Below are 15,088 nucleotides of genomic sequence, written 5' to 3'. Positions count from 1 at the left end.
AATCTATACAAATATGCATAACCACAAATTCACCCCCAGATTAGTAGCCATGTCCCTTGTGGAGAGGGGAAACATGCAAGTGTCCCAATATAACCTTGCTGAGCCCATCTCTGGATTATACATATGCAAACTGTAAGGGCTAGAAATTACCATTGGAATATAAAGTGGTTTCTAAAAATCCTAACAGATCAACTAGGAGCGGCCTTAGTTCAACTGGTGCCCTAGGCAAAAGGGCTGCACGGAGCCCCCCACCACACTAACCGGTGCCCCTGTCCTGGTCTACCTACACCAAATAAATACTGGAAAAGCGCCCCTGCTAGATCGGTGCCCTAGGCAGCCGCCTAGCTGGCCTATGAGATCAACAGCCTAGCAAATACCTATGAACCTAAGTACAGAAAAAAACAACTTGTGTATAAAGACACTATATGTTTGTCTAAAAATAACTGCAAAGGAGGAGCAGGGAAAGAAAACAAGATGACAGAATATACTACCACATAAAATCAGAAAATCACAAATGGGCCTTTGTTGGAAGAAGTATGGTGCTGTAGAGGTCATGCATGGAGTACTGCGCACCCTTCTGGAGAGTTAGGCGCACTAAAATATTTAATTACTGTAGCAGGGAGACACACACAGATAACAGTCATGCAGTGCTGCACTTACAAGAAGATAATATAAATGTTGTAGCTATTTGTTGTAGATGGCTGACACCAGATATAAAACCCTGGTTAAGAGCTTAATTCTACAAAATTCTAAAATACAGCATACGTATTGACAGTCTGCATTGATCTCTACTTCATGCCTGTTTGAACCTCTGTAAACAGACAGAAAGGATCTCTAAAATGTTACTTCTGTTGCTGGTTCCATAACTCCCTGATCTTATCAATAACCTCCATCAACTTATCGAGCAGAGGACCCTAGTTCAGTATGCAGATGACTCCACTATAGTCTGTACTGATGACAATCCAATTCTATTACAGCAGATCACCCAAACTCCATTTACCACTGTAGAGACATGGCTTCACAATAATCACCTTTCCTTAAACCCTAATAAACTAAACTCATGATTTTTACTCAAGAAAAACACACTCCTTGGCAAATCCCATTTTAACATATTCTCTCAACTCCACTAAAATCGAATTAGTGACCCACACAAAACTGCTAGGGGTAATGATCAACAAAAACCTCAAATTCGATCTCCATGTTCATAACATTTGTAAGACCCACAGAAAATTTGGACTATTCTACAAACAATCTGTTCCTCTCCCTCCCCAGAAAACAAGTACTTGCCTCATCTTACCTACTTCCTTCCCTAGTTTACAGAGTTCCGCTGCTAACTAACCTCCAGTCCTCCCTGAAAACTAAACTAGAAACATGCTGTAACAAAATAACTAAATTCGCAACAAACTGTCACCACTGTACCCACCACTGCATTGCTCTAGGCAAACTACAGTGACTCCAGTTCCCCAACTACTTACCTATCTTCAACTAACTACCACACACAAATTAATTAATAAATCACAAGACTGACATGCCCTAAAATCCTTATTCATCCAGTATAACCCCAACTGGTTCCTAAGATCTGAAAACCTACACCATCTACAAATTAATAAACCTAAATTGCCAGCTGGTCAGCTATTACATTCTTGGGTTGTTGCAAAAACATCGGATAGTCTACCTTCATGCATTCAAACACATCAATGTTTTTCTACCTTTAAAACCATCCACCACACATATCTCCTCTCCAAATGGACTTGTAACTGTTCAATACCTCCAGCAGCTATAAACCTAACTTCACAAGTCTTCCTATCTATTCTTATTATCGCCTTCAAACATCTCTTCTGTACACACTTCCTTGAGGATATACTTAAAGTGTGCTTTGAACTGAATTGTAATTGGACAGCTTAAATTATTATCTATGTTATTCTTAAAGTGTATGTTGCTCGCCTTGGTTTACAATTGAAGATGAACAGGCAAGGGTAGTTTGTTTATATGCTTTATTACCCAGAAACACATCAGGATGGATAGCAGCAGTACAAAATATAAACAAACTGATTAACTGACAGGCTACACAGATATGCATGCTTATATCTTAACAGCTCACTACAGAATGGCAGTCCAGCTTGCATGTGCTCAGTATTTATACACATGTGCAAGCCCCTGGAAAGCTTCTTAAAGGCATAAGTACATATTTGATCTACAGTGCGCCTTGAATTGCAATAGATTGTGTTCCTCTTTATTAATTGTGTTTAATAATGCATTCATTGTGTTTTGTACAATGCATCTTGTTTTTAACAATTTACTATTTATTTACATTTATTTATTTTATTTATTTACATTTGTTGAGCGGGCTAGTCTAGCTGGATACATATCCCTTTTCAGTAGAGGCCCGAGGAGAAAAGCTCCAACATAAGTAAATTAATACATTCAAAATATTATAAAAAAGATTAGTTTTACATTACAAAATAAGACATGAAAAAAATAAATTGTGAATAATGTAACGTTTCATTAGAGTAGAAGTAAAAAAATTAAACAAGTCTTAATGCTTTAGTAGGGTTCATGTGAAGTCAATCAGAACTAAAACAATTTAACATTAGGAAACGTGTTATAGTGTTGTTCATAAGATATGGGAGGGTAATTGATTAAGGAAGCAGGAAAGTAAGAACCAGGGAGGGAGAGATGAAAAGTAGTTTCAATCAGGAGTGGAGCAGGGGCAAAGCCAATGTATTTTAAGGTGGTCTCTAAGGTGTTTTTAAAGATTACAGAGGATGAGAGTGAGGTGAGTGTATTTGGAAGTTTGTTCCAGATTCTACCCACAACATTGGAGAAGAGGGAATCGCCTGCTTTGTTATTAGAAGGGTTGCAGGCAATAAGAAGTTTATTAGCTGAGCGTAGTGTTGAAAGATTTTTATAAGGGGAGATCAGATTAGTAAGGATGGGAGTATTAGAAGGATGGTGCAGGATTTTTTGTGCAATCACAAGTTGATTGTATTGTAGTTGCTTTTGTAGTTCTAACCATCTAAGTTGTTTAAGGTTAAGGCAGTGATGAGTTCTGTATGGAGAGCCAGTGGCAAATCTGGTTATGTTATTGTAGCTAGTTTCAAGTTTGGTGAGATTATGCTTAGATAGATTGGTGTAAATGGCAGAAGCATAGAAAAGCGTGGAAGTAAGGTGAGTCTGGGCTATGGATTTCTTAGCTAGAGGTGTAAGGAAGGGTTTTATTCTATACAGGGAGCCTAATTTTTTATTAACAGTTTTATAATATTATTAACATGGGCATCGAAGGTGAGGTTATGGTCAATAGTTAGTCCAAGTAGTTGGGCAGTAGAATCGGGGAAAATGCAGGTTCCATTGTCAGAGGTAATAGTGAAGTGGAACTGAGGAGATTTTATAGTGGGAGTAAAGAGTAGTAGCTTAGTTTTCTTAGGGTTAAGAAGAAGGCAGCGTTGTGTGAACCAGTTTTCAACTGTGTTAAATACATTTTGTGTAAGGGTGTGGAGAGAGGAAGAAGACTTGGCAGTACAGATAAGAGTAGAGTCATCAGCGTATTGTATACAGGTGGATTGTGGAAAAACAGTATGGAGATCATTAATAAAGATGGAGAAAAGAAGAGGGCCTAGGATAGAACCTTGAGGAACTCCAGTGCTTACTGGGAGGTATGTGGATAGATTATTATCCCAGAGTACTGCTTGTTGTCTGTTTTCCAGATAAGATTTGAACCAAAGGATTGCTTGTGGGTCAAGAGATTGGGCTTTAGCACATTGATAAGTAGGTTATGATTGACCATATCAAAGGCTTTGGAAAGGTCAATAAATAGGGCAGCTGAGAGACAGTTATTGTTACGATTCCTATTTATGCAATCAGTAAAAGTTAAAAGGGCAGAAGTAGTGCTATGAAAGGGCCTAAATCCATGTTGGCAGTTAGCAAGCAGGTTGTTTTGGAGAAGGTGCTGGAGTAGCTGATGGTGAATACATTTTTCCATAATTTTGGCTAGTGGGGAGAGTAGAGCAATAGGACGGTAGTTGGAGATTTCAGTAGATTTTCCACCTTTGTGCAGAGGGATTATATGTGAGAATTTCCAAATAGAGGGGGTGTAGGCTTCAGAGATGGATCTGTTTATCAGGATAGAAACAGGGTATGCTATGGCTTTGGCTCCAATTTGAAGGTATTCTGCTGGGAGGCAATCAGCAGAGGGAGTGCAGGGTTTGAGTTTTTGAAGGAGTTTGCAGATAAAGGAGATGGGAACATGTTGCAGATGAAGGGAGGGAAAGGGACAATTTGTGTGTTGTGTAGGAGTGGGGGACATGGGAACTAGAGTTTGAGTTAATGTTTGAATAGTTTCAATGAAGTAATTGTTAAAGGCATTAGCTATTTGCAGAGGATTACTACTTGGAATAGAGCAAGGGGAAGGAGTTGTGGCATGTCCTGGTTTGAGAAGTTTATTAATGCCAGACCAGAATTTTTTAGGATTATTGGAGTGTGAGTGTTGCAGGTGGGAGTAGTAGTTTTTTTTGTCTGAGATTATATCCTTTTTGACAGCATTTCTTAGTTGCTTAAAGTATAGATGATCAACAGAGCTTTTAGAGGTTCTCCATCTTGCCCATATTTTATTTCAAGAAACATTTTTTCTTTGGTCTGTTTTGTGAGCCATGGGGCTATTTTTGTCCTGATTCTAGAGGAGCGGAAAGGAGCGTGGTTATTTAGAATATGAAGGAAAGTAGAATTGAAGTAAGACATTGCTTCATCTAGATTAAGTAGTTTCAGAGATGACCAGTTACATGCATTTAGTTCATTAATAAAGTTCTCAGCATGGAAATGTTTTTTAGAACGATAGGTGACAAAATTGTCCTTTTTTGGGCTATATTTCTTTTGTTTAGTGATAAAGGTTAGCATGTGATCACTAATGTCGTCTGGGAGAGATCCTACCTTATAGGTATCTGGGTGACTATTTATAAGGATCCAGTCAAGAGTAGATTCTTTGCTATTTGGTTTGTGGATTCTAGCGGGGAAGTACTACTTGTGTTTTATAATGCATTGACTATGTTTTGTACAAAGCAATATGCTTTACTAAGTGTTTTAGTACTATGTACACTCATACTACTGTATTTGTGGAGCTTTTCTCCCCAGGCCTCCACTGAAAATGGGCTCCTCTTGGCCCAGTGGACTTTTCCGGTAAATAAATGCCAATAAATAAATAATACAACTGTGCATTTCTGAACGACATCAGTTTGCATTTATGCCACTGAAGAACAGCATCAAAACAGATAACACTTCATATGTTAAAGACTGGAATACTATTACAGATATCACATATGTAAACACTAAATACATTCATCCTTATATTATAATTCATGTGTTGCATAATATCAATCTGTACATCATAGTATGATACTTAAAACACATAATCTAAATGTATTACTTAAACTCCAAATTATATCTTGCCAAGATGCTTTCTGTATGCGCTCATACATTAGAGAATAATCTGTGACTGACATTTTTGCCTTCAGGCTCAGGTTGTGACTGAAAGGATTAATAGATCTTTCCACCTATCTGGTGAGCTAATGTAATACATAAATAAATACAACAAACAGAAAAAAATATAGGGTGTTAAGAGTGCTGGTGGATGGCATTGACTTGGAACTGAGAACAATAAGAGTACATAACTGCAAGACAAAAGGAACAGATAAGTCCTCTAGAGCCATTACTTCACATAATGGATGTTATATTAACAGGTACCCTAGACCGAAAGATGGCACTTGACACGACTGAGGCCTTCCAGGGGAGGTACAGCACACACTTCTTTATGAAGATAAAGGCCAAAATGGTCATAATGGACAATGCCAAGAAAAATGCTTGAGACTGCTGCATGAAACCTCAGCATCTGTTCATGTAGATAGACTACACCACTGGGTTATTATCCACTCTTCCACCTGAACTCACTTGTTCTCATTAGTCAGGCATTAAATCACACAGAAATATACCATTCATATACTATTCATTATAGATTCTGCTGCAAACATGTTTTATCCACACATTAAGGTGCTGCTTCTGAATACACTGTCTAGATGAATGCCATATGAACTTTGTGACATTTCTGCCTGACACATATTTCTTGGTTTAATCTTTCATTCTCTGTAACCTGTGTGGTGGATAAAAAAGGACTGATTTGGTTCAGCTTTGGATGTCCACAAGAGGTTAAGTAAGACATAACAAAAGAAACACTTTCATGCTTGATTCAGCTAGTACATGCACTTCAAAGCATGTGGATGTTAATCCAGAGGCCCACAGCAAAAATAAAAGCAAACGACTCAATAAAACATTCTGGCTGACTCCACAACTCTCAAGTTTTTATACCCTGTAATAATGTTTTAAAGTTCACTTTAACACTTTCACATGGATACAAACTACTGCTGCTATGCACTCCTTTTTTCCCTTGTTATCAACTAACTTGATAAAAAAAGAGCTTATCACCTCCCAGCAGCTATCCATATTGCTTGCTAAAAAAATCCCTAGGTGTACATCAAATAAAGTCTTAGCAAGTCCAGAAGGAACATAACAAAACAAACAGGAGAAAGTAAAGGCTAACAACCATAAAACCACTTATAACTTTAGTAAGTGCCATGACATTTAAACGAATGTTGGAAAAATGAAAACACAAACTAGGCTTCCAGGAAAAAAAAATCTTCTTGCTTACTGGGTTAGTCCTAATAAGCCACCGGTCTGTTTTCAAAGTTGACCAGAAGCACTGTTTCTTACTAGAGACTCTTTTTAAGCACAACTCACCAGTTTTATCTATTTCACCAATAGGACATTGTGCACATTTACATAATCTTACCTGCTCCATTGGTCTGTGAGCAAAGCGATTCTTCACTTTTGGCAGATCGTAATGTCATAGATTCTGTCCTTGTCCCTGCAAAATTATAATAATTTCAGTTGCATCATAAACCTGATGCATAGTTTAAATAAAAGATAAATGCATTAAACATCTTAATCAATATTACAGTTCTGTACAGTATTTTATGCATGTATAAACTTCTGCAGATAGAAATGATCTCAAAATGTTGCTTCTCTTTTTTTAAACACCATTACTAAATCATCAGTTAAGATATAGGCACACATACATGAACAGAAAATAAAACAAACCATATTAACATTTTTTATTTTCATGTATCGTGAGCTACATATATGCTTTCTTTCTTTTTAGAAATTATCATGCACATTACCTAAATTGCTCAATTAAAATGTTACCCATTTTCATGGTTCCATAACTCCCTCAAAAATGTACTATAGATGTATTTCTGAATATCAGTTTACTTTTACACCATGATGAAAACCATTATTTTTTTGAGTAGCAAAGACTACTATAGACTTCCCTGTGCAAATCATTCAGAGCACAATACAACTTATAAAAGGCAAAAATGAAACTGAAATTGAAAAATTAAAAAAAGAAAGGAAAAGAAAATGTCAAAGATAGCCACAGTCATTTATTAATTTTTAAATACCTTTACATATCAACTTTTCCTGTGTCATTTTTAGAACCAGTAAGATGTTCAACAGGTAAAGTTTTCCATACAGGTGTCAGCAATGACCCCTTTGCTTATGAATGTGACACTTAGATATGGTGCCTTATGCTAGTAAACACTGACAGCTACTTTTTCATCCTCAGTATCATCTGGTGGGGCAGAAAAAGGCAAAAACTCTTAAATGGTGGATCTTGGCCAAAGAAATGTCATCATTGAATTTAATCAGTACTCAAAGGGGATTGGACAAAAAGCATAAAAAACTGATTTGTCTATGGAGAAGGTGAAAGAGAAAAGAAGGACATTAGTTTTGATGCCTTTTAAGACCATTACCAAAGGGTAGAGAATGTTGCCACTCATGCCATCCAAGAGCCAGAGTAGTAGTCCAGCAATAGGTATAATAGCTGCACTGAAACAGTACAGTTGTGTTAGGAACATAATATAAATAGGTCCTTGTTCCTGCATAATCAAGTAAATTCACATTCACTGTTGTAGTCCTCAGATTTGGGATATATAGTCTGCAGGTAGTCCATGGCCAGTCCAACTTCCAGAGTTTTAATCTTTTCCAGGGCATTGGCTGATGCATCCCACTAAGGGCATTAGTATGTTGGTGGTATAAAGGGTACATTTGCTGATGCAGTCGTCAAATCATTTTTGTTCCCACAAAAGCTAGAGATGACTTTTGGCAGCAGGGCCTCAGAGGAATGGATAGTACAATTCCACCTGCTTCAGGTAATCTCCTTAAGAAGCCAATATGTCTCCTCCAAGCGGTAGGCAGACAAAGGAAGGATGAGGACCCAGCAGGAAGGTATGCAATGGGAACTAGGAAGCCACCCTAATTCAAAGTGCAACAAAAACAGGTATCAAAAGAAAGACAGAGGAAAGGATGGAGGATACCTGGACTGCAACAGTGAATCTACTCAGACATCTACATTTATTTCAAGTTCCTAACACAGCTGTAATATCCTCATTGTAATTTTCATTGACACATGGCCAGCCTGAAAGGCAGATATGAATATGCTCCTCCTTATTTCTTTCTGTACCACATCACAGTTGTATTCTCTGTCTTCCTTCATACTTGGAAAGATTTCCAAAGTATAATGTTCTAAAACACAAAAAGAAAAATCTAGCAAAGCTAGACTTCTGTGTGATACCTTAAACCTCTTGCATCAGAGGACTCGTGGGATATATGCAAATCACCCCTTAAGGATATCAAGTGTTACAAAGAGTAACAAGGTCACACAGATAACCAACTGGTTAAAAAACACAAAAAGAAAAATCTAGCAAAGCTAGGCTTCTGTGTGATACCTTAAACCTCTTACATCAGAGGCCTCATGGGATATATGCAAATCACCACATAAGGATATCAAGTGTTACAGCTAAATGGCAATTCTGAATGGCCATGATTTTTCTTTTACTTTCATTTTTAAGTCTATTTATGGACAATTTCAGGCCATTAAAGCCTAACGCCTCTAGCTGTGGACATGCATGTTTCTGCCTTCTTATGACATCGTCAGCACAGCATAAGAAGAATGGACTGGGAAACTACACTTAGTACCAGAGAACTGATGTGGCAATTAAGGTTGAATGCCACAAAGAACCCAGGTCTGAACGATAGTTTAAGTTTGGCCAGCATTCTTAAAGCCAAGAGAAATGCATTATAAATTTGACATACCACAAGTCAAGGTCATAGTTCATACCCATGATATTTAACAGGACAGTTTTAAACATCTTTCTTTTCTCTGTTGTTTCAAACTAGACATCTATTATCTTAACACAAGTATATTTAACATTTAATATGTTAATGTCAGGTTTTAGGCATCCCCATTTTATAGGACCTATAACATCTTTGTTGGTATAAGCCCTTAGAGGAACATCAATTGATAGTTTTCACTTTGGGATGGAATGGACTTTTTATTTTTTTAACATTTTTATGGCTTGACAAGCACATACATATCATATTCATGTGGTTTTAAACCTATTTTATAAATAAAGATTACTACGGCAACAGCATAAAATAACTATCAACTCTGCAACTAAAAAAATGTTGTGAATGAATATGAGCACTTCTAAATGTACAACGCATTTTATGTATTGTATTTCACATTTGTCTTTAAAACTAACTAGAAGTTGACCAATTTAGTTAATTAATGATTTTAACTAATTAACCAATAGTTTTAAGGTAAAGCACTTTAAAAGCACTATGTGCAGTTGTTTTTGATACACTTGATAAAGCCTGGTAATACCGGGCGAAAGCGCTCGTGTTTGAAGGTGTGTGAATAAAGCATTTCCTTTGGATTTTACTTGGACTGCAAACTTGCATTTTTTATTTCTTACTGAAGCTGCATTTTCCATCAGCAACTACATTTTATTGTATCTGTTTAGACAGCAAACTTTCCGGACGACGTATTTAAGTCCTGTGCATTTTTTCTTTGGTTTTTGGGACTTTGACAGTTACAGCATAAGAAGAATGTTTGACCTTTGGAAACACAGGGTTGTCATACCCAGCTGATATCCATAAACATTAGGGTGTCTACAAAACATCCCAACTAACAAACTAAAACAGAGTAACAAGGTCACACAGATAACCAAATGGTTAAAAAACACACAAAGAAAAATCCAGAAAAGCTAGACTTCTGTATGATACCATAAACCTCTTGCATCAGAGGCCTCGTGGGATATATGCAAATCACCCCTTAAGAATATCAAGTGTTTCAGCTAAAAGGAAATTCTGATGGTCCATTACTTTTTTAAGTCTATTTATGGACAATTTCAGGCCATTAAAGCCAAACCCCTCTAGCTGTGGACATGCATGTTTCTGACTTATGACATCATTAGTACAGCACAAGAGGAATGTTTGACCTTTGGAAACACAGGGTTGTCATACCCAGCTGATATCCATAAACATTAGGGTGTCTAGAAAATATCCCAACTAACTAAAACAGAGTAACAAGGTCACACAGATAACCAACTGGTTAAAAAACACAAAAAGAAAAATCTAGCAAAGCTAGACTTGTGTGTGATACCTTAAACCTTTTGCATCAGAGGCCTCATGGGATATAATGCAAATCACCCCTTAAGGATATCAAGTGTTTCAGCTAAATGGCAATTCTGAATGGCCATGATATTCTTTTACTTTCATTTTTAAGTCTATTTATGGACAATTTCAGACCATTAAAGCCAAACGCCTCTAGCTGTGAACATGAATGTTTCTGCCTTATGACATCAATAACACAGCATAAGAGGAATATTTGACCTTTGGAAACACAGGGTTGTCATACCCAGCTGATATCCATAAACATTAGGTTGTCTACAAAATATCCCAACTAAAAACTAAAACAAAGAGTAACAAGGTCACACAGATAACAGACTGGTTAAAAAACACACAAAGAAAAATCTAGCAAAGCTAGACTTCTGTGCGATACCTTAAACCTCTTGCATCAGAGGCCTCATGGGATATATGCAAATTACCCCTTAAGGATATCAAGTATTTCAGCTAAATGGCAATTCTGAATGTCCATGACTTTTTTCTTTTACTTTCATGTTTAAGTCTATTTATGGACAATTTCAGGCCATTAAAGCTAAACCCCTCTAGCTGTGGACATGCAGGTTTCTGCCTTATGACATTATCAGCACGGCATAAGAGGAATTAAAGTCAAGAGGAAGTCCAGAGCCTGAAGAATGCCTTCCTGTGACTCTGCCAGATCAAGTAGTCATCCAGGTAAGGGTAAATCTGTACACCCTTTGCCCTGCAAAAAGCAATCACTGGAACCAGAAACTTTGTAAATACTCTGGGAACAGTGGACAAGCTAAAGAGAAAAAAGATGAACTGGAAGTGATTGCACCATGTAGCCAACCTTGGGTATCTTCTGTGGTTCTGGCTATGGGGATATCAAGGTAACCAACATTCAGGTCTAGTGCCTCCATGAGTACATTTGAAGGAACATTTAGCAAAAGTTTTACCTTGAAGGCTGAGCACTTGGAATTTTGGAACCCTGAAAAATTTGAATAGATGGGACAGGTCTAAAGGGCTTTCTAGTTGTTGCATGTGTCTGGGCAGATGTATGCCAAAGGGTGCATTATACTTAATGATTGTCCTGGTGAGGGCTGAGTAAAGGGGAACAATGACATCCTTAAGGAATTTTTTACAACAATGGACATACACTGGTCAAAAATTATATCACTGTTCACACAAGTTCCCAAATCCCAAACAAAGGGGTCAGCTCTTACCAGCGACTGTCAATGTGGTAGCTTTTGAGGTTAGATGACTTCCCAAAGGATACAATGATGCATTTTTGGCACCAGTTATTTATTTGGGACAAACCTTCCTGCAGGCTGGCTAAGTTACTTGGGGATTCAATGACTGCTCTTAACATGCTACCCCAAGTCCTTTATGGACAGAGGCAGTCTGTAAAATGACTCAAGGCTCCAATGCCCAAAGACCCAGTACCCTGATACTTCACCATCCCATATCTGGGGAATTAAGATTTAACATGGTCATATCCTGGGTAGTATTGACTAGGCTTGCAAAAGCTCTTGTGCCATTAGCCTAGTAATCACCTATGAACTTATGGATACAGGTTGTCTATATGTGGGGGACATTTCAGCTGTATTTGTTTCAGTAAACGGATAATGAAGATAATACCCACTTGACTGCCAAACATTCCTTTCAGTGGAATACATGGGTTATGCTTTACTTATTTTTTGAGTAAAAAAATGGGGATATTATGACATAGCACAGGTCTGTGATAACACTGTTTCCTTGAGCTATCTGTGATGCAGCAAGTAAATACTATACAAACACTTATTGACTTGGAGAGGGTAATAAAGGCTCTGAATATAGTATTCTCTTCAAATGATTAAAAACACTGCCTGCCTCTGCTGTCTACTTCATCTTAAGAAGCATCTTCCCTTTAGTCAAATTCATAAGAGGGCATGCTGCCGATGCAAAATCGGGTACAAGTTTTCAATAGCACCCAATAATGCCCACACCTGCTTCCTGTTGTCAAGCATAGGCCATTTTTTTCTTTCAGCAGCCTAACAATCCACTGTACCAAAGACAAAACCTTAAACAGATTCCCTCTGTCATGCCTAACTTGCTCCTAGAGGCACTGACAGTTATTTGGCTTATCACTACAACTTTTACCTTAGTCAGATGGTGGTTTCAGTCTTTTGGGTGCATTACTACACCATCTTGTTAAGCAGCAGCATATCTAACATAGGATTTTAGGACTCTGTCTATAAGTCTCTGTAAAACTGCATGGGCACTATATAACCCAAAAAGAGGGAGAGTACACTGGAATAAGTCCTTTGGTGTTAAAACAACTATCTTTTCTATGGCTTCAGCCATTACAGGGATCTCTGCCAGTATCCATTTGTGGGTCTAATGTGGTGATGGAACTTGTCTTTCTAAACTTTTCGATTAGTTCATCAACCTTAGGCAGAGAATAGATGTCAAATTTTGAAATGCTGTTTAAATTCTTAAAATCATTATTACAGATTCTGACTGCCCCAACAGGCTTTGAGACGAACACTTTTTTTGTGTAAAAATATAAGTTCGTTTTGCAGCATTTGAAAAGAAATGTAGTAAAACTTTTCTTCAGAACACAAAAGACTAAACATACACAGCCGTGTTTACAGCACTAATGTTAATGGGTGGGCAGGAGGTGGTTACTTCACTATGGGTTTCAGCACAAATTATGCTGGATCGGGGACTTCCAAGATGGCTGCACATTGAGTAACAGCTTAGCTCTCCCACTGCGAAAACAGAAACTCAACAGAGAAGGCCAGTAGACTTGTGTTTATGGGTAAATTTCAGTAACTGGCTAGTAAGTGCACTGACTGGATGCCAGGAATAAAGAAATATTGAACACCTGGAAAATCAGCTACAAAAAGTGAGAAAGAAATACTGACTGGAGAGAGTTCTGCAGCAGTTCAGCAAAAAGCAATGCAACCTTCAGACATGACTTCCAGTAACCTACAGGAAGATACAAGACAACTGCATACAGACCTTGGTTAAAATAAATCAAACAGTGATGGTGTATACCAACACAAACAACAAAAGGCTGGAAAAAATGGAAGAAGCTTTAAATAGATATTCAGATGAGATGATAAAGCTGCAAAAATCAGAGATAAAAATAAAGAAAAGACTGGCTGAATATGAGACTGCTCAGAAAGAGATGTTTCAAAAAAATAGAAGAATTTCAGGACAGGGCACATAGGGAAAACCTGAGACTTTCAGCAATACCAGAGAAGCTGGAAGGAACAGACTGCATTAATTTTCTGAAAGCACAAATAAGCAACTGCACTGGTATTCCACAGCAGGAGTTTCTAGTTGAAAGGGCACACGTTGTGTATGTTCCAAACCTGGCTATAAGAAAGCAACCTAGACCTTCAATAGTAAAGATACAATCCTACCAGCAGGAGTAGTTGATTCTGACAAAACTGTAGCAGGAGGACAAAGTACTAAAAGTGGGAGACAGCAGAGTGTGGAGAATGATTATTCATACACCAGACAGAAGAGGAGCACAATGATTCCACTATTCATGAAATGTTGAGATGCAGGTGTGAAATTCAAACTGCAGTGCCCAGCTTCTTCAAGGTATTCTTCCCTGGAGGACCAAAATCATGTTTTTGATGAAGTACTTGCAAAGGAGGAAATACAAAAGTTTGTCCAACATAAATTAAGTTGTGAAACGGAAGGAGATTCTGCTTCTTGTTCCTTTGATAATAAAGACCACAGAGGTGACTGAACCTGTAAAACCTTTTCAAAATGTTCAACAGAAAAAGTTGGAGAAAAGGAAGGGAGCACAAAAGCTGAATAGACAAATTGAGAATACTTTGGAAATGAAGCCGAGGCCGGATTTTGGAGATTAACAGTACTAAAACAAGTAACTTAATATGAGATTGCAATGCAATAATTATATTAGTGAAATATGACAAAACAAGAAAATCTGGAAATAATGGACTTTTTCACAGTTTGTTGGACTGGTGGGGGACTCTAAAGCATATGCTCTACTTCATGTCGATGCTCAGAAAAGTGCTATGGGGAGGCCAAGAGGAGGGAGAAAGTTAACTAAGTAAAGATTTTGTTTCTTAAATAGTATCAGTGTTGTGGCATGTGGTTTTCTTTACATGCTAAAAAGGTAGTTGATGTTCTCTGAAAACATTCATGGGTTTTCCCAGCTAGGAGAGCTATAAAGATAAAACGAAACCAATCAGCACTTAGTAGAAGCATAGGCTGCACCATGCGTCTTAGCATGGATGACCTTTCTTTAAAGGTTAACTCAAGTCTGCGAGTGTGGCTGCCAGTTTGGGACTTTCATTCCAATTAGAAGGGCAAAACGTCAATATTTGAAGGTGTACATAGTTTTGTGTGTTGGTATTAAGTTAATAGGTTTTAGAGGGTACTGGGGATGCATTTGTTTTTTTGTTTGAGGGCTTTTAATAAAACAAAAAGTTTTGACATAGGCTCAAATGTTTATGACAAGAAACAACTCTATAGAAGTTCAACCTGCCAAACAGTGTATGCATGTAACACAAAAGCTGAAACTAGACATTTAACAAAAAAG

General features: G+C 37.6%; 1 protein-coding gene across 1 annotated transcript in view; it reads right to left on the bottom strand.

Annotated features, from left to right (window-relative positions):
* ARHGAP33 (Rho GTPase activating protein 33) overlaps nucleotides 1-15,088 on the bottom strand; it is a gene marked incomplete in the record, with an annotated part of 3,206,105 nt that overhangs the window by 335,657 nt on the left and 2,855,360 nt on the right. The window contains 1 exon segment of the mRNA XM_044080442.1: nucleotides 6,833-6,907. Within this exon segment, the coding sequence (XP_043936377.1) occupies nucleotides 6,833-6,907 (75 nt within the window).

The sequence above is a fragment of the Protopterus annectens genome, chromosome 8.part0 (genome assembly GCF_019279795.1).
Source record: "Protopterus annectens isolate FY-2018-M chromosome 8.part0, PAN1.0, whole genome shotgun sequence".
Taxonomy (NCBI): Eukaryota; Metazoa; Chordata; order Ceratodontiformes; family Protopteridae; genus Protopterus; species Protopterus annectens.
This window is presented reverse-complemented; position numbering and strand designations above follow the sequence as displayed.